This window comes from Helianthus annuus, chromosome 1 (assembly GCF_002127325.2).
Source record: "Helianthus annuus cultivar XRQ/B chromosome 1, HanXRQr2.0-SUNRISE, whole genome shotgun sequence".
Taxonomy (NCBI): domain Eukaryota; kingdom Viridiplantae; phylum Streptophyta; class Magnoliopsida; order Asterales; family Asteraceae; genus Helianthus; species Helianthus annuus.
Window position 1 is genome coordinate 116596055 of NC_035433.2, and position 18843 is coordinate 116614897.

Consider the following 18843-nt stretch of genomic DNA (forward strand, 5'->3'; position numbering starts at 1 on the left):
GCAACTTTGAATTCAGAGTTACACATGTTATACACTACACTTTTAGACATTAACTTTTACCAAAAGTACCAAAAAAAACTAGTAAATGTAAATGCATTTTTTATGACATGGATGAATATCACATGTTATCAAATTAATATATCTTACCTTCTTCATAACAACCTAAGAATATACAAATATAAGTTTTCTACCCACTAAAATTATCAAATTTTTTCTTGTTTCTCTGTCACCCAATTTTCATTAGTTTCTTATTCTATAAACATATATAATATACTCATCAAATCTAAGAAAACCATATCATTAGTAAATTTATATTCATTATTCATTTTATTTTTCAAAGATTTATTTTGTGGTGAAAACATAACCATACCAATAATAATCCAAAAAAAAAAAAAAAACTTTAAAAAAAACTCTCTAGGTCACTCATGACTCAGTGACTCGCCCCTTTTCTTCTCTCAAACTAGCATCAAGTCATGAGGACACTATACACCAGTAGCCTCCCAACATTCCCCAACTTATTACCATTTTGCCACCCCAAATCCCCCTTTCTTGTAACCCTTAACCCACACTCACTTTCTCAAAGTTCAAATCTTTTTCATCAAAGATCAAAAATCAAACAAAACCCAATTGCCATAATCACGTCATCAATGGCTTCCACAACTCAGGGAGAGAAAATTACAGAAAAACCCTTCTCTGTTCTCTTTGTATGTTTGGGTAACATTTGCAGAAGCCCAGCTGCTGAGGGTGTGTTCACTGATTTGGTTAAAAAGAGGAATCTTTCTGATAAATTTATCATTGATTCTGCTGGTACCATCAATTATCATGAGGTTTGTGGGTGATTGCATCATGGGTTTTCTTTATTTGTTCTTGATTTTGGAATTTAATTTACTTTACTTTTGATGGGGTTTGTTATCTTTGTTTGGGTAGAAAAGTTATTATTTTTAGAAGAATTTAAGAGTACCCATTTGTGACTTGATCTTCAGTTGTTACAAATTTCTCATTGACTCTGAATGTACCATCAATTATCATGAGGTTTGTGGGTCATTACATCAAGGGTTTTCTTTATTTGTTCTTGATTTTGATATTACATTTAGTTTTGATGGTGTTTGTTATGCTTTATTTGGGTAAAAAAAGTTTTGATTTTTAAAAGAATTTAAGTGTACCCTTGTATTTGATCTTCAAATTCTCATTGATTGTGTCTGTACTATCAATTATCATGAGCTTTATGGATGATTGCATCACGGGTTTCCTTTATTTGTTCTTGGTTTTGGAATTTAATTTACTTTGATGGTGTTTGTTATGTTTATTTTGGGTAGAAAAGTTTTGATTTTTAGAATAATTTAAGTGTACCCATTTATGATTTGATCTTCGATTTTTAGAAATTTCTCATCAATTCTGCCTGTGACATCAATTATCATGGGTTGCCTTGCCTCCATTTGTTCTTGATTTTGGATTTTTTATTTTACTTTTGATGGTGTTTGTTATGTTTATTTGGGTAGAAAAGTACTTTAGAAGAATTTAGAGTATCCATTTGTAGGTTGATCTTCAATTTCTATACATTTCTTTCGGAATTCTGATTTGTGAAAATTATGTCTATCTTGATTACTTGAAGGGGGGTCCAGCAGACTCGCGAATGAGAGCTACCTCTAAAAGAAGGGGCATTGAAATCACGTCGATATCAAGGCCAATAAGGCCTTCGGATTTTAAAGAATTTGATATCATTCTTGCCATGGATAAGCAAAACAGAGGTGAGATTTGTATAATATAAATTGCATAAAGATGTTCGTTCGACTTCAGTATTATAAATATGTTCTGATTGTTTGGGGATAAAGTAAACTAATCATATTTGGGGATAAATGTGTGAATGGTTCAGCACTTAATGGTTTCAGACTGTTTGTTTCACGAGCAGATGTCTGAATGGTTTAGACATTTACCTCTGAATGGTTAAGATTTATACAGAGTCTGAATGGTTAAGACCTCTAATCTGTATTGGTCAGGCATTTGCCTTTGAACGGTTAAGCATTATACAGGCTCTTAATGGTTTAGATCTCTTACTGGTTCAGCACTTAATGGTTCAGACCTCTTACTGGTTCAACACTTAACCATTCAGATGTTGCCAAACAGCCCCTAATCTTCTTATCATATTATTCAGATTCTTGAAATTGCAATGATCACTTCGAAAATGCGTATCAACATGCCCTCGAAGGGATTTTGTGCGCGTTTTCTAGTCACAAAGAGGTCAAAAACGTAATTAACGAAAACTTTAATTTTCGTGTGGATTGCAGAGGATATACTTGCAGCTTTCGAGAGATGGAGGTTTAGGGAGACCTTACCAGCTGATGGAGCCAATAAGGTATATCGAAAAAATATTCATCGGATGCATTTTCAAATCTTTTATTTATATAAATGGATTTTGAATGTGTATGCAGGTTAAGTTGATGTGTTCTTACTGCAAAAAACATGATGAAACCGAAGTCCCCGATCCGTACTATGGTGGTCAACAAGGGTTTGAGAAGGTAGCCTTTTTCTTGAATTGTTTTATCTACGTTTAATCACATTCATTTACGTTCTTTTGTTTTGTGGGTTCCACAATTCTAAGATTCATGAGAACTTGAAGCCCAAAGATAAAACTAATAAAAGAGTTAATTACTGTTTTCGTCCCTGTGGTTTGTCAAAAATCACTATTTCAGTCCATTAGTTTAAAAATTGCGATTTCAGTCCCTGTGGTTTCACTTTTATAACCATTTCAGTCCACCTCGTAACCATTTCAGTCCTTGTACTAACAGAATAAATGGATTGAAATGGTTATGGTTACGAAAGTGAAACCACAGGGACGGAAATCACAATTTTTAAACTAATAGACTGAAATAGTGATTTTTGACAAACTACAAGGACGAAAACAGTAATTAACTCCTAATAAAAAGTACTTGAGTAATTAATTTAAATTAATTTATTTGACCATTTTACGTCTATGTAAGGACTATAGTGTATACTATGTATTTAATTTTTGTGCTACATAACATTATGTGTTTGCTCTATATTGTTTGAAGGTCGTTGATGAAGTTGATTTTTGAAGGGTATTTTAGACATTTTACATAACGCCTTGATCATTTTGTTGCTGTTTCTTTGGGACTAATCATTTTAATTGCACCTCTAATTGATGTTTTCAATTCAAACATACATTTGCGAACAAATTACTAGGCACACAGCGTTTGGGATTGCTTATTAGAACTGATTATTCATAACAACTTCGGTTTACAAATAATCACATAAGCAGTTTGTATAAGGAATCCCAAACACCCTTAAAGTTATTTATTGCTGTATCAATAATGCAAGAGTTAAATGTCATTTTAGTCCCTGTAGTTTGGGTCATTTTGCCAGTTTAGTCCAAATGTTTCATTTTTTGCCTATGGGTCCAAAAAGGTTTCACCATTGCCATTTTAGTCCACTGGGTTAACTTCATCCATTATTTTTGTTAACGAAAGGGCAATTCGGTCATTTTATATGGCCGAATTACCCTTCTAGTGAACAGAATTACATATAAAATGACCGAATGGCCCTTCTTGTTAACAGAAAAAATGGATGAAGTTAACGCAGTGGACTAAAATGGCAATGGTGAAACCTTTTTGGACTCACATGCGAAAAATGAAACGTTTGGACAAAACTGACCAAATGGCCCAACTAAAATGGCATTCAACTCATAATGCAATAAGCGGATAAACACTTTTTGATGAAAGATCCTAAACACCATGTAAGTCATAAGTCTTGCTTGTCCTGAAACCAGTAAAAAAAATTCATTAGATTAAAATCCCAACATTCTTTATCCTTCATAAACAATATAAATGGGACCCACAAAAATAGTTGGTCTCTGTAGTTGCCATACACTAGCGATTCCAAAATATGAGCCAATTGGTGAATGAGCCTCCATTTTCATATATAGGGTTGTAAACTAGTTGAGCCGAGCTCAGGCTCCGCTTGTTCCGAGCACTATATTCAAAGCTCGAGCTCAGGTTGTGAGAAATGTTGCAAGCTGAAGCTCGGCTCGTTCATTATATAGTGTTATTTCATTTCTAGACAAGTATACATACATATATAATTACTTTTTTTATGTAATATATATCCATCATATTAAGTCAAATTACTCTGGATAGATATAGTTATATACATATAGAGGCTCGTTTAGGGTCGCGAGCTCGGTATATGAAGCATGGGATTGTTTATTAAACAAGCTTATTTTTAGACTTGAAGCTCAACATGATATTTGACAACTCGTTTACACCCTAGAGCCTATTGCACGAATTCTCGAGTGCAAGATTTTGACTGTTGGTTTTGTTCTGGCAGGTGTTGGATTTGCTTGAGGACGCCTGTGAATCACTTTTGGAAAGCATTTTGGCTGAAAACAGTACTTCATAGACTGCAAATTTTTATTATCTTTTGAAGTTGTATAAATAAATAGTACCTATGGAATATGATTGTTAAATCAAACACATAAAACATTGTTAATATGCAATTGCTCCATTGTACTTGTAATCACTTTTACAATCATTTTAGGAATAATATTGAACTTGATACCTATTACTACATTGTACAAATTGTTATCTTTAATTGAACTTGATACCTATTACTACATTGTACAAATAATTACCTCTTCTATGTGTTATGTGCATATCACTATAATAACAAAAATAAACTTAAATTCGATTTAACTTGGTATTCAACTTCAAATAGCATTCATCTGAATTGCCATTAGATTGATAGAATTAGAGAGGTACCACAAAAAAGCATACCCTATATTCTAAAACATACATTAAAAGCCCTTTTACATAAGTTAATATTTTCTAACAAAACAAAAAGAACAAAAAACACTTCTATCAACCATATCCTTGACACTTTACAGTTACTTGGACATGAAACCCACATTTGTTGTAGACTTCCTAATCATGACCCAGATTGTGGCGTTTGCTTCTTTGTAATTCGACCGCTTCAAATGAACCCTAATTTTCTAATATCTGTATCTTAAAACAAGATGCATATGTCAATCCGAGTTTCTAAACATCATCCATGTGATGATCGTTGTCGTTGTCTCCTTCATAGTACTCATCGTCACGTTGAATATGTTTGTCTTGTGTGTGTTCTGTTGGAGAGAAAAGTAACTATAAGAACTAAACAAATCTCCAACAATTACTGGTCAACAAGGGTTTGATTTAATCAATGAACTTAGAAAACTTGGCATGAACAAAAACGGGTTGGGGGTCACCTAAATTGCATCCAAAATGTATAGAACTCCATAAAACCGTTTTATTAACAAAAAAAAAATTAGATCATTATTGCACCAATGTAATTTTTGTAACTTTATTTAACACAATAATTATTTTATATAGATGAGACTATTATTGCACCCAACCCATATCAACTACTCTAATAATAAACAACACAAGTTTTGCTGTTTTAGGGGTTTTGTGTACTTACGATCTATACGTTCATCAGGGTTCTTCTCGTCTTCATCAAAATCAGGAATATAGAAATCAGGTGGAACCTGCAATTAAAAATAAGGTATTGTTAAGTCAACAATATACCCTTTCGATAAAAAAGAATCAAGTAAAAACTACAACTAAATTATTTCACTACTTGAGTTTGTTTTTATAACTTCTTAATTACCTCTTGCATCTGTACACTTGGAGCATGTTGAATGCAACGAAGATTTTCTAGAACTTGCATCTTTATAGTGCCTAGATAGGACTTGCTATTGAAATTTTCCTGTCCAGCCAACAAAAAAATAGTTATGATTTATGAGTATTACCAGTATGAGATCGGTGCAAAATCAGGTTATGTGTCAAAAGTCAAAACGGGTATTTTGGGCATGTGTAGAGTCGAGTTGACCAGAAATCCATTCTGTCAAATATATTTTTTTAGTTATAGTTGATGTGTTATTGTGTTATATATGTGAATACAAAACTACACTATTACAACATTATTCTATTTTTAATTTTTTTTTTTTTTTTGCATACAGTGCACTAGAAACACACTTTGAGCGACTCAGGAACCCATTGAACCCACATTTGACCCGTTTCCTTTTCAACTGAACTTTTTATCTGTCCCATCAACCCGTTGGAGATCAAACATAACCCAAACTCTCGCTAAAACCAAGATGACATAACAAAATAAAAAATAAAAAAATAATAATAAATAAAGAAGAGATGACATACAATATGAGCAGTTGGAATCCTTAATGAACACTCAGGAGCAAAATACTTGATATATTCATTATCTGGGATCTCTGCATCAATCACACATTTATAATGCAAATATTTTAGTTCCAAAAATCTTTTAATCTTTCTTAATCAAGCAAGTAATTTTGCAGAGCTATACGAGTTGAAAACAATTAAAATAAATACCATTAGGAAGCTCGGTGTCTAAAAGAACTCCCGTTTCAACAGTCCAACACCGAGCAACATTTTCTTTCGTATATCCTCCACCTCCAGTTACCTGCATCAAAACCCTACATATTAGCGTCTACATACACAACATATAACAATAAAAAGAAGATTTAAATCAAAAATATTAAAAAATAAACCTACCAAAAGGGGCAAGCCAAATTTTTTAACGAACCTAACACATTCAGCGTGTCCTGTAATAAGTCAAAAGTAACAGAAAAGAAGTATTCCAACATTAGCCAATGCATCTATCATTTACAAATAGTATAAGACAATTAGTATAATGATTACAATAAGATTAGTACCATCTATAGAGAGATTGAAGCAGCCCAAGCGGTCCCCAGCAAGTGAATCGGCTCCACACTGGAGAACTATCACACCCGGTTGATAAGTTTCAACAACTTTCGAAATTATCTACAAAATATGGAAAAAATGAAATCCAGCAGCGCACTATCGATATATTGGAAGGCATAAAAGATACCTAATTTTGAAACTTACGGTTTTAAACAAACGAGTAAAGCTGGTGTCATCTATGCCATCCTTTAACGGGATATTAATTGCGTAGAATTTACCTTCTTGTTCCCCAATTTCCTACAAAATTACGTTGAATCAAGAATAGGGGTGCAAACAAGCCGAGCTGCTCGAGATCGGCTCCAGAAAAAACTAGAAACAAGCCGATCCTTATCGAGCCCAAGCCGAGCGTGTGCCTAAAACAAAGCTCGTTTATTTATCAAGCCCGAGCTTGAGCCTGGCATGTGAAGCTCATATTAGTTTGTATTAATATTTAGTAACATTTACCCCTTACTTAAAGTTGTCTAGTAAACGAGCCGAGTCCGAACCTAAAAAAAGACTTGTTTAGTAAATGAGCCCGATCATGAGCTTCACTTATCGAGCTTGAGAGCTTAAACAAGTCTATTATTTTTATATAATATATTAACTAATAACGAGACAAGCTCGAGCTTGAAAAACTACCAACGAGCTCGAGCTTTGAAAACAAAGTTCGAACCAAGCCGAGCTTAAGCTCGAGCTCTCATAAGTTAATCGTACTCGAGCTCAGCTCGGCTCGTTTGCACCCCTAACAAGAGGAATGATATAAACAAATGGACCTCTAATGATCTCATCTCATTACAAATTCAGGAAAAAAAAATGAAAGAATATATAAACAATACAATACAAATAAATAAAGAGGCATACGGATGAATAGAGTGTGTAATACCTTAACATCGCCTGATCCAGGAAAGAACAGATTTCCATACTTGTGAAAACTAACTGTCATCACCCTGAAAAGTCAAAGCATCATAAGGTCAAAATTTGTATAAACAAAAGTGGAATTAGAGAATAGAAGAATGATGGCATGATGCTACCTGTCAGTGAAGTAAAAGGCTTCTTCTACACCATCACCATGATGAACGTCTATATCAATATACAGAACTCGTGCATGATACTTAAGAAGCTCCAAAATTCCCAAAACCAAATCGTTGATATAACAAAATCCGGATGCCTCGCACTTTTTAGCATGGTGTAGCCCCCCGGCCCAATTTATCGCAATGTCACAAAGCTGATTGTTTAATCTGCGTGCAGCATCTGCTAGCAAGCAATGATACAATGTATGCGTTAAACCTAAGTTTCAACTAAAATATTTTTTAAGATGAAGCTTACCGATTGTTCCTCCAGCGTATATTTGGCAAAATTCGAACATATCATCAAAGACGGGGCAATCTTCTCCAAGCTTAACTAGATAACAAACAAGTTTTAGATAAAACTCAATGGTATAAAAACGCTAAATACCCTTTAAATCGGGTGTTATAAATTTCTTACACTTTGCCATTTCTTCTGGAAACAAATGTTGTGTGTCCGGATTTATCCGCTGCAAGAACTCCACATAATCAGCCGAGTGAAATTGCGCTAGCTCAACCGGATACGCCTTATGCGGCCTCTGTATTCAATAACCACATGTTTCATATTATCAAGACAACATATCAACCTCATGACCAAGAACCATATAAAAAAAAACTAACATAAATTTCCATCTTCTTGTGAAGATCATAGGAAAGCACCAAATGATGAGTCATACATAACCGATGCGGCTTCATTGGATGATTCGGTCCAAAGTAAACATTACCAGCATCCCCTGCAACATGATAGATTATGAAAGACTGAATGATATTGATCATAAAAACCCTAGAAACCTAAACCGGGCCGTATTGCTCATACCAATAAACCCTAAAAATTATAATATATTCTAATACAAAAGTCCATTACTCCAAATCATTTCTGAATTTCAAAAACCATTTGTTAACAAAATAATTACATAATTTATTATACAAACAATAAATATAATCTACTTCATTCATTTTTCCTATTAAAACATACAACTAAATTAAGACTACACAAGGTACTTGTAGGGTTCGAGATTATTATTACACAAACACAACTAAATTAAGCTACAATAATAGACAAATAAATATAGAATAACTTAACTAGGATCGGTAATTGTGTGTAAAAGTGGAAGCGGAGAGAGTTACCGTCGTAGAAGTATGAAATTCTGTCTTTTGACCGCATGTTAGAAACGGAACTTTTTAGATAAAAAGGAGTGAGATCTGAGTAGCGGAGGTTAGAACCGCCATTGATGAGGGTTTTTCATAGCTGTTGAGTACGAGCTCGGTTCCTGTGTGAAAATGGCGGATGACTGTTTTTTGGGTTTGAGAGGAAGTTGAGTATTTTTTGTTTTGGTCCCTGTAATTTCACTTGTTTGTAACTTTTAGGTTATAAATTAAGATTCTTATTAGAGTAAACTTCCGTTTTGCTCCCTGTGGTTTGGTCACTTTAACAGTTTTGCTCCAATCCTTTAAAAACCGTCATTTTCCTCCCTGATGTCTCGATTTTGTTACCAGTTTACTCCCCGTCTCTAACTCAGTTAAAATTAGGGGTATTTCAGGAATTTAACATATAAGTATTTAATTATTTTATTACTAATTCCTAAAAATCAATTTAACCCACACTTACGATTTTGGCCTTAGTTCAAAATAAAATTATGTTTTTGCCCCCAACTCAAAATTATGATTTTGCCTTTAGTTAGACCTGGCAAACGGGTCGGGTCGGGTCATGGGTCAAAACGTGTTCGGGTCAAAACGGGTCAATTAAAAAAAGGGTTGTTTTGGTTCGGGTCGGAACGAGTTTGGGTTGAAACGGGTCCGGGTCAGAACGGGTTTCGGGTCGGGTCGGGTCGGGTCAGTTTTGTTAAAAAAAATGCTTTTTTTTTTAAAAAAATAGAGATTGTACATCAAGGGGCAATTTCGTCCTAATATTTTCCACCAAAAATAAAAAACTCACCAACTACTGTTCGTTGTTGATACGCTACCAACACACAGTAATGGCGAAAATCAATCAAACAGCAATATTCAATCTATTAATCATATGCCTACTGTTATCTTCATCATGTATACAGATCTCCTATTCTTCAAAATCACCTGGAGTTGCTCGTAAAGATGATATACCTTTCATCAAATGTCAAGTATGCGAGAAGCTCGCGAAGCAATTATACGAACAAGTTCGTGACAAACAAGCTAATATTTCATCGTAGGAAACCGATCATCGCGAAACGGTTCGGTTCGAAACGGTACGCATCGAAACGGTTCGATTCGAAACGGTACGGGTCGAAACGGTACTGGTCGAAACTGTTCCCATCGAAACGGTTCGATTCGAAACGGTACTGGTCAAAACGGTACGGGTCGAAACGGTACTGGTCAAAACGGTACGGGTCGAAACGGTACGGTACGAAACGGTACGCGTCGAAACGGTTCGCGTCGAAACGGTACGAAACTCGTCCCGACCCGAAACTCGTCTCGTGCGGAAACTCGTGCCGGCCCAAAACCTGTTGCGACCCGAAACCCGTCCGTGCAGAAACTCGTGTCGGCCCGAAACCCGACCCGAACCGACCCGTTTCTTTAAGATACTAACCCACATCGACCCATTTCTTTAATGTTGTCGACCCGCTTTGACCCGAAAATAACAAGATGGAATTTCAAGTGACCCATTATGACCCAATTAGTTAAAATATCTTACCCAAATCAACCCATATAATTTTAAAAGCAACCCAAATTGACCCATTTGGAAGGCTTTGGGTCAAGATTGCCCCCTCTACCCTTAGTTTAAAACTATGATTTTGCCCTACTCAAAATAAAATTATGGTTTTGCACCCCAGCTTAAAATTACGAATTTGCTCTTAGTTTACAATTATGAGTTTGCCCTCATTTAAAAAGTTACGATTAGTTAAAATTTGTAGCTTTGTCATCGTTTTAGTTTTTTTCCCTATCTCAAATTTATGATTTTGCACTCAGTTCAAAAATATGATTTTGCCCTTTTTTCTAAAATTACGATTTCACCCTGAGTTTAAAATTACGCTTTTGCCCCCAGTTAAAAATAAAATTATGCTTTTGCCCTCAGCTACAAATTACGATTTTTTCCGTAGGTTAAAATTATGATTTTGCCCCAGTTCAAAATTATGGTTCCCCCCCCCCCCTTCCGCTTAAAACTACGAATTTGCCCTCAGTTTAAAACTATGAGTTTGCCCTCATTTAAAAAATTACGATTTTGCCCCCAGTTAGAATTTGTACTCTTGCCATTGTTTTTTTTTTCCGTAAAACTATAGTAGTTTTTATTTTACTTGGTTGGCTCAATTTAACTTTTGTATCAAGCAGGTGTCTAGAACTCGCTCATTGGTTCTGACAAATTATTATTTTGCCCCCAGCTTAAAATTATAGACTTGCCATCGTTTTAGTTTTCTTTTTTTAGCAAAACTATGGTAGTGCTTTGGTTTAATTGGTTGACTCAATATATTTTTTGTTAAGATCGTGTTATCAGTAATATGTGCAAGTAACTAAAATACATAGGTACATGTTATGAAACTAAGAAATATTCGGTTTAACAACCCGTAATGTGGACGGGGCATCCAGCTAGTTTAAAACGTTTGAAAACATGATAGCCAGCAAAATTAGTCCACAAAATGATGGCCCAGCCCATCAAGTTAAAAGCTTATGTTTAACTTGCCCTAAAACTCAACACACTTTCTTCTTCTTCCTTTCAGCTTTCAGATCGCAGCAGTTGCCGGAGCGTAACGGCGCCGGACTCCCACGTCACGCTGCTTTTACGGCAGTCAAAAGTTGACTGACGTAGCATAGCAACGCCTCCAACAACGCTCGGTAACACAAGATGAGCTTCATAAGCCAGTTGTTCAAGCAATCCTTACGGTCTTCCATTTTCTGATTCAGACTTTTCCTTTTACTTGTTTTAATATTTCTACAATTTTTTAATCCATATTTTGTCTGTAAAATCGCAGAAGTCGAGCTGAAATACCAGATGGTTTTGCTTGTTTCGTGTAAACTATTTGACCGTGATTTCTCTGTTTAAAAAAATCTGGATTTCGAAGTTGGCTTCGTGTGTCTGAGGTACATATTGTTTTTAACGTGCAAGTGCAAGGCTAGTTATTTTATGATATAGAAGAATTAAGAAACACTAATTTGTGGAACATCCTATAAAAAAATGACCACTTTTATTTTCTTTTAAACATGTTGTTCACAACTTCACATGTGTATCGTATCTTGTATCTTAATTAGTATATATGTAGTATATTAACATGTAATGTTATGTGTGGGCGCTTAGGGGGCAAAAGTGAAAGTTCACTAATTTTAACGTTATTTTACTAATTTCGTGAAAATAACATTAAAAAGGGGATGGTTAATCATGCATCATGTGGTGACGTTGATAGCTGAAAGAAAAATTATGCAGAAATTTGGAGCTTGAAGAAAAGATAAAAATTGAAGAAAAAATGTTAAAATCTGAAGAAGAGAAGTTCGAGCTCCTGAAAACATATTATGATAAGATGGCTGATTTGAGGACAGGTTCTGGATGAAGCGATCGAATCACAGAGAGGGTTTGTTGCAGAGGTGAGTCAGTTGAGGGAGAACTACAAAATAGATGTTTGAGTTTGTATATGGTGGTGTGATGAGCAGAGTGGTTAAGAGGGTACATACACTAATCAGCCTTTGTCTCAATTGCTGAGTGTTATCTGTCTTATGTCCAAGGCTTGATGCAAAACTACTATCGAGCTGGGGGTCTCACTGGAAGCAGCCTCTCTATTTTTACAGGGTAGAGGTAAGGCTGTCTACAGCTTACCCTTCTCAGACCATACCTTAACTTTGCTATTGGTGAGATTTACTGAGTATGATGATGATGTAGTATATTATCATATATATTATCATATATACGTACTAAGTTGGAATATGAGTAATGTTAGAAACCACCCACCCTTTTAGATTGGTAAAGTGATAAATGATTTTGGTTTTAATTTAAAGTGGTGAAAATAATCCACACACACTCAATACACTTACAACATCAACTTTTAGTTCGAATACTAAAGGAAATTAAACAGAGTTTCCAATTACTTTTTTTTCAATAACCTACTTTATTCTTCCATGAACAGAGGCTCTAATTACTACTAATGAAAGACAAGGTGGTGAAGTGGATCAAGGTGGAGAAATGATAACAAAATACTTAGATTTTGGTGAAGGGGTGGCAAAGAATACCAAAAAGGATTTTCAGGTTTAGGGTTTAGCATAAAAAACAAAAATGAAAAAATTAACACACATTTCTAAAATATATATACACACACGCATACATACGAGCCATGAGTCGAGCTGGCTTGGCTCGAAAACAAAATTAGCTTTTTTCGAGCAAGCTTTTTGAACACCCCTATACACTTGTGGCATTGCCATGGGGTATGGTATTATAAAAGAAGTAGGGTTGAAGGGCTTTGAAAAATGAATATATGTTTTCTACTGTGGCTACTGCTTCCATATTGATTTATCTAATGTAATTTGTGGTTTAGGTGGTGAAAATCACAGTTAAAGTAAGTTGGCCATGCTTGTTGATGCTTCTATATTTGCAACGTGTTGTTAATATCTCTGTTTTTGTTTCAGTTCATGCTTGTGGATACTTTGTATTTACAAGAGACGTGATGTCCTGCTTATTATAAATCTTTTTAGGTCCAAGGGGGCATTTGGTATAAAGGTGTCTTCTCCATAAACATGTCCAAAAGTTGAGGAAACCACCCCCGGTATATCAAACACAAAATGAAGAATCCGACCATGATCCAAAGATCAGATCCACTGTTCGGTAGATGGTGTGAGCTACACATCATCAAGCACATTTCAACTTCGTAAGATGGCTGAGTTGGATGTTTCCAGAATTGCATATACTGCCATAACGCAGAAGGACAAAACTAAAGCATTGCAGTTTATACAACAGGTTTGATGTTTACAAGTTATAGCATTTCTTTTATATAATAAGTTTTGTTATGTAATGTAATAAGCGGTCGTAAACATGTATATGATTTTATACCATGCGGAAATGAGTAATAGTGTAAATTTAATGATCGACTATGAAATTAGATGTGATACTACTATGAATATGCATACTCTCAAGGTAATATGAAATGGTGTCTAGTTTTTATTAAAGACTAAAATTCATTAGTCGAATGTGGTAATGTGATCACATTACAAGTTTTGTTAAACAAATCCTGAAGGCTATGTTTAGGAGGTAATTTACATGCATAAGTTATCGTACTTTAACCACTTAGCATCACCCACCTTGAGGTGCCTATGTTTAACGTTCAACAATTTGCCGGTCTGTACCTCCTAAACATAGCCCTAAAACTATTAATTTATGCCGTATTAAGTTTTTGTTCTCTATTTAACATAATCAAAACGCGATAAGAAATTTTTTTTATACCTTTTATGACCCTTTGTTTCCTATTTTGATTCAGAGGTATTTTGGGGAAAGATCGCTTATGCTAAGTACATTTCAAGATTTATAAATATGAACTTACCAGTTTTGTTTTTTTTTTTTGCCTTACACCACCTACTATATGCCTTAACTCATAGCTCATCTCCCTTTTTTATATCAAGTAAAAGGTTATTGTTTTAATGTGTTAACCAAAACCACTAGGTTTGTCATTTACAAATTATATTATGTATCTGCATTTAGACACTAATCTTATATAATATGGGTAACACGCTAGGTGGAAATGAAAAATATAAGGTGATAATCATATATAAGTTTTGAGTGAGATCATGGTTCTTATTACTTGTTGTAATCCAGGATAAAACCTATTGCAAGTCTATTATGGTTGAATTTGCATCTAAGAAGAATATAAGAATACCTGTATACCAGACAAAACATCTAAAGGCGCCGGTTCTTGTTTTCCATTCTAAGCTGCTTTTCAAAGGTGGTACTTATCCGGGAGATATTGCCAAAAAGCAAGAAAGAAGCCGAACAATTCGTGGCGCACTCTGTTATTATTAATATTTTAGGTATTTTGCATAACTCGAGACCGTATTTCTCTGAGGTGACTTGCTTTCATCTCATGTCATTTATGTTAATTTCGGCTTCAGAGTCTGATACTGACATGAAGGACATAGTGAATAGCAAGCTCCGGCATAATAAGGAAATCGAACGTATTCAGATTAGCTCGCACGTTTTAAAAGCACAAGCGAGCTACAAAACCAGCACCATAGCTCCAGCCACAACCACATCTGCAGCTGCAGGTGCACCTCAACCAATCATTCCACAACAGTTGGTTGAGCTAGTTACTCCAGCTGCTCCTGTTGTAGTTCAACCGCCTACTAAACGAGTAAAAACTGAGCCGGTTGATCCAGACGTTCCTTTTGAAACTCGACGACCAACTCCATGAGTATCAACTAAGTCGAACTTAGTTCAAGGCACCATGGTTCCACCAACAATTCCACATTCAGTTACACCTCAACCGATTGTTCCACAACTGTCAGTGGGACGAGCCGCTCCAGTTATTCCTGTTGCAATTCAACGTCCTCAACTAGTATCAACTAGGCCAATCCATGCGTTTGTTCGTGTTCCCGTTGTAAGCAACAGCCTATCAAGGCAGCTGTTGCTGAACCTCGGGTTTTGACAGCAGTCCCATATGCTGTAGTCAACAACTCATGCACTCCTGTCGTATCAACGGCAATGGTTGAAATTCCAGGAACCACCAATGTAAGTCCACTATCGCAGCCAGAAGCATCACCTGCTCAATCACTGGAGTACATAGCACTTGTGAATCAAGCTTTTGACAAGAAACGAAGACGGACACAATGGAAAAATGCCCGAAAGAAGATGTGTGCTAATGCTCAGTAAGTGTTATCAAGCTTCTTATCATGGTGGTGGCGTGTGATTGAGCCTCTGAATCGTTAATTATTGTTATGTAGAAGTTTGTTGTACAGTTGGTTGTGTTTTGGACCCTATAATTGGTGTTTTTGTAGGTGGTCATGAATCATGATAATGTATGTTGTTTTCTGTTTTTGTGTTTCTTTTGTTGGAAGATTTGGCAAGTTAATAAGATTGGAAATCGCGGTTTCTTGACCGTTTTAGTGCCCGCAAAAGAAACATTATAGCACCACAAATCGGTGCTGAATGATGGATGTGGTAAGGGCCGATGACCCATTGATAGATGGATGTTATTGCTGGACATTCTCAAGAACAAGAGGAGCTATGGATTAAGTTAAGTGATCAAACCCATTAGTTTTTGTTTGAAAATTTAAGAAAGATGTCACTTATGTTTTGTTATTCTCAAGAACAAGAGGAGCTATGGATTAAGTTTATGGATTAAGTTAAGTGATCCAACCCATTAGTTTTTGGTTGAAAATTTAAGAAAGATGTCACTTATGTTTTGTTATAAAACTAGAATTAAGACCCGCCGCAATGCGGCGGGGATTCTTTAGTGATAACTAAGTCGATTTAGTGCGCGCACGTTATGTTGAACCTATCAAACAGGAAAAAATAGACGATGTAAAAACGTTCACCCGCAAAATTTAGAACGAAACGTAAAAACGTTAAACTAAAGACGCACGTTGTGGTGTGTTAAGTCACAAAATTTAGAACGAATGATAAAGCTAAAAATTTGCGGAAAATGAAAAATATAAAGGATCAAAGTTGAAAGTAAAAAAAGTTGTGAGGATAAATTGCAACAGATTAAAAGTTTTGTGTTAAAAGTAAAAAAAAAAACAAATAGTTTTGGGTTAAAAATAATTTATAAAATACTTTTGGGTGAAAAGTAAAAAATCAATTTTTTTGAAAAAACCCCAAAGCCAAGGTTACAACAACCATATGCGTAACCATTTTTTCTTTGAAAAACCCCCAAAGCCAATATTACAACACATAAGTAAAAAAAATCAAAGTGGTTAAATCGCAAAAGATTGGAACTTTTGAATTAGAAGTGAAAAAATTAAATTAATCAAAGGGGTTAAATTACCAAAGATTAAAACTTTAAACTTAAATTGTCAAAGATTAAAACTTTAGGGTTAAAAAGGAAACAAAGATTAAAATTTTAAAACTAAATTGCCAAATATTAAAACTTTAGGGTAAATTGTCAAAGATTAAAACCTTAGGGTTTAAAAGGAAACAAAAATTAAAACTTTAAACTTAAATTGTCAAAAGATTAAAAGTTTAGGGTTAAAAAGGAAAATTTCCATTTTTTTTAAAGCCTCCCAAAGCTAAATTTACAAGATATATATGCATATATAAGTTGCTTCTTTATAAGGTTTTAATGTATCAATACATATTTAGCAATTTAGTTTGAATGCAACTTATATAATTTTAGATTATAGTAAAGTAGTTGTATGGTATCAAGCTAAACCCAACAAAGTGCTCGTTCGGAATGGAAGAAGGAAAGTTCTTAGGCTTCATCGTCACAAAGGACGGTTTTAAGGTAAATCCAGAAAAGGTCCAAGCCATAGAAAGGATGCCTTCACCGTCAAACATCAAAGACATGCAAAAATTAGCAGGACGATTAGCCGCACTCAATCGTTTCCTAGCTAATCACGCTGCAAAATCCTTCCCATTCATCAAGACCTTGCGCAATTGCATGAAAAAAAGCCAGTTCCAATGGACTCCGGAAGCAGAAAACGCGTTCCGCGAGATGAAAGATTGCTTCATCAAACTGCCAACTTTAACCGCACCAAACAAAGGAGAACCCTTGGTACTTTATCTCTCAGCTTCCGATAGGGCAGTCGGAGCTGTACTGCTCGTCGATCGTCAAGGCGTCCAAACACCAGTTTACTATGTGTCGCGAACCTTGACCGATCCAGAAACTCGGTATGCAATCATGGAGAAGCTAGTCCTTGCACTGATTCACGCTTCAAGACGGTTGCGCAGATATTTTGCCAATCACACCGTCCACGTACTAACAAACTACAACATTGGAAATATCCTTGCAAGGCCAGAGATATCAGGAAGACTAGCCAAATGGGCAATAGAGCTGGGAGGTCACAACGTGGTTTTCAGACCACGACCATCGATCAAAGGCCAAGTCTTGGCAGATTTTATGACAGAAGTCCCAGATGACAAAGAAAGGGAATGTAAAGCGATGGAGAAAGCTGAGAAAAAACAAACAGAAGAACCATGGCTGTTGTACACAGATGGTGCATCTAACGAAGATGGAGCAGGCGCAGGGCTGAGGCTGGTAAGCCCTGACAAACACGAATTCACATACGCCATACGCCTGGATTTCAAGAGCACAAACAACGAAGCCGAGTATGAAGCTTTCCTGGCTGGCTTACGGTTGGCGATCAAAATGGGGGTCCGACACATCAAAGCGCATGTGGACTCCATGCTAGTAGCAGGCCAAATCAACGGCCAATACGAAGCCAAGGGCGATATAATGGCACTCTATCTCAACCAAGCGAAAACGTTGCTGCAAACCTTCTATTCCTACAAGGTGCACCACATAAATCGAAGCGAAAACAAGCCAGCAGACGCACTAAGCAAGCTCGCATCAACAAGCTTCCAGCACCTAGCAAAGGATGTGCGCATAGAGGTTTTGAGCAACCCATACGTTCCACTCAGAGAAGTAAGTGTCATCCAGACAGGAACAACGTCCTGGATGACGCCGATAATCATGTACTTACAGTCAGGGATACTTCCCGAAAACAAAGCCGAGGCGCGAAAGATCCAATACAAATCAAAACATTATCAGATGGCAGACGGGATACTGTACCGAAAGTCGTATCTCGGCCCACTGCTGCGATGTGTAGACGCCGACGACGCACGTTACCTAATCCGGGAAGTGTATGAAGGAATTTGTGGTATTCATGCCGGGCTTGAATGGTGGTGGCAAAAGTAATGAATGCCGGGTATTACTGGCCCGGAATGCACCTCGATGCTGTGAAAGAATTAAGGAAGTGCAGTGGCTGCCAGAGACATGCACCCAAAACCATGCGCCCTAAAAATGAACTCGTACCAGTCACAACTGCATGGCCTTTTCAACAATGGGGCATAGACATGGTAGGTCCTTTCCCAGAAGCACCGGGGGCAGTCAAGTTCATAATAGTCGCAGTCGACT

The 18843-nt window shown here is 36.0% G+C and overlaps 3 protein-coding genes and 1 long non-coding RNA gene across 7 annotated transcripts; 3 read left to right on the forward strand and 1 right to left on the reverse strand.

Moving 5' to 3' along the window:
- The first annotated feature begins 420 nt into the window (after positions 1-420).
- LOC110875792 (putative low molecular weight protein-tyrosine-phosphatase slr0328) lies at positions 421-4575 on the forward strand. The gene is made up of 5 exons (XM_022123995.2): positions 421-827; positions 1613-1748; positions 2286-2353; positions 2430-2516; positions 4342-4575. Exons 1-5 carry the CDS (start codon positions 474-476, stop codon positions 4411-4413), a joined length of 717 nt encoding a protein of 238 aa, XP_021979687.1. The 5' UTR covers positions 421-473; the 3' UTR covers positions 4414-4575.
- Positions 4576-4730: 155 nt separating this feature from the next.
- LOC110875788 (histone deacetylase 9) lies at positions 4731-9190 on the reverse strand. 2 transcript variants are annotated; one of them, XM_022123989.2, is made up of 14 exons: positions 8960-9190; positions 8453-8565; positions 8253-8370; positions 8094-8168; positions 7799-8018; positions 7651-7714; positions 6933-7025; positions 6740-6848; positions 6579-6628; positions 6396-6486; positions 6207-6277; positions 5659-5757; positions 5470-5536; positions 4731-5134 (listed from the first exon to the last, which is right to left on the reverse strand). In XM_022123989.2, exons 1-14 carry the CDS (start codon positions 8994-8996, stop codon positions 5049-5051), a joined length of 1293 nt encoding a protein of 430 aa, XP_021979681.1. In that variant the 5' UTR covers positions 8997-9190; the 3' UTR covers positions 4731-5048. The 2 variants fall into 2 exon arrangements, with proteins under 2 accessions (XP_021979681.1, XP_021979683.1); XM_022123991.2 differs by having other exon boundaries at positions 8509-8565; positions 8960-9108.
- A 2230-nt stretch (positions 9191-11420) lies between these two features.
- Positions 11421-15813, forward strand: LOC110875781. Of its 3 annotated transcripts, XR_004859657.1 has the most exons (5): positions 11425-11683; positions 11773-11881; positions 12222-12587; positions 13412-13739; positions 14592-15813. It is a non-coding gene; the product is annotated as an uncharacterized LOC110875781 (long non-coding RNA). The 3 variants fall into 3 exon arrangements; XR_002556602.2 differs by lacking the exon at positions 14592-15813 and having other exon boundaries at positions 11421-11683; positions 13412-13866; XR_002556603.2 differs by lacking the exon at positions 14592-15813 and having other exon boundaries at positions 11423-11683; positions 13478-13866.
- Positions 15814-17160: 1347 nt separating this feature from the next.
- On the forward strand, positions 17161-18624 carry LOC110930012. Its single transcript, XM_022173222.1, has one exon. It carries the CDS (start codon positions 17161-17163, stop codon positions 18622-18624), a length of 1464 nt encoding a protein of 487 aa, XP_022028914.1.
- Positions 18625-18843: the final 219 nt, after the last annotated feature.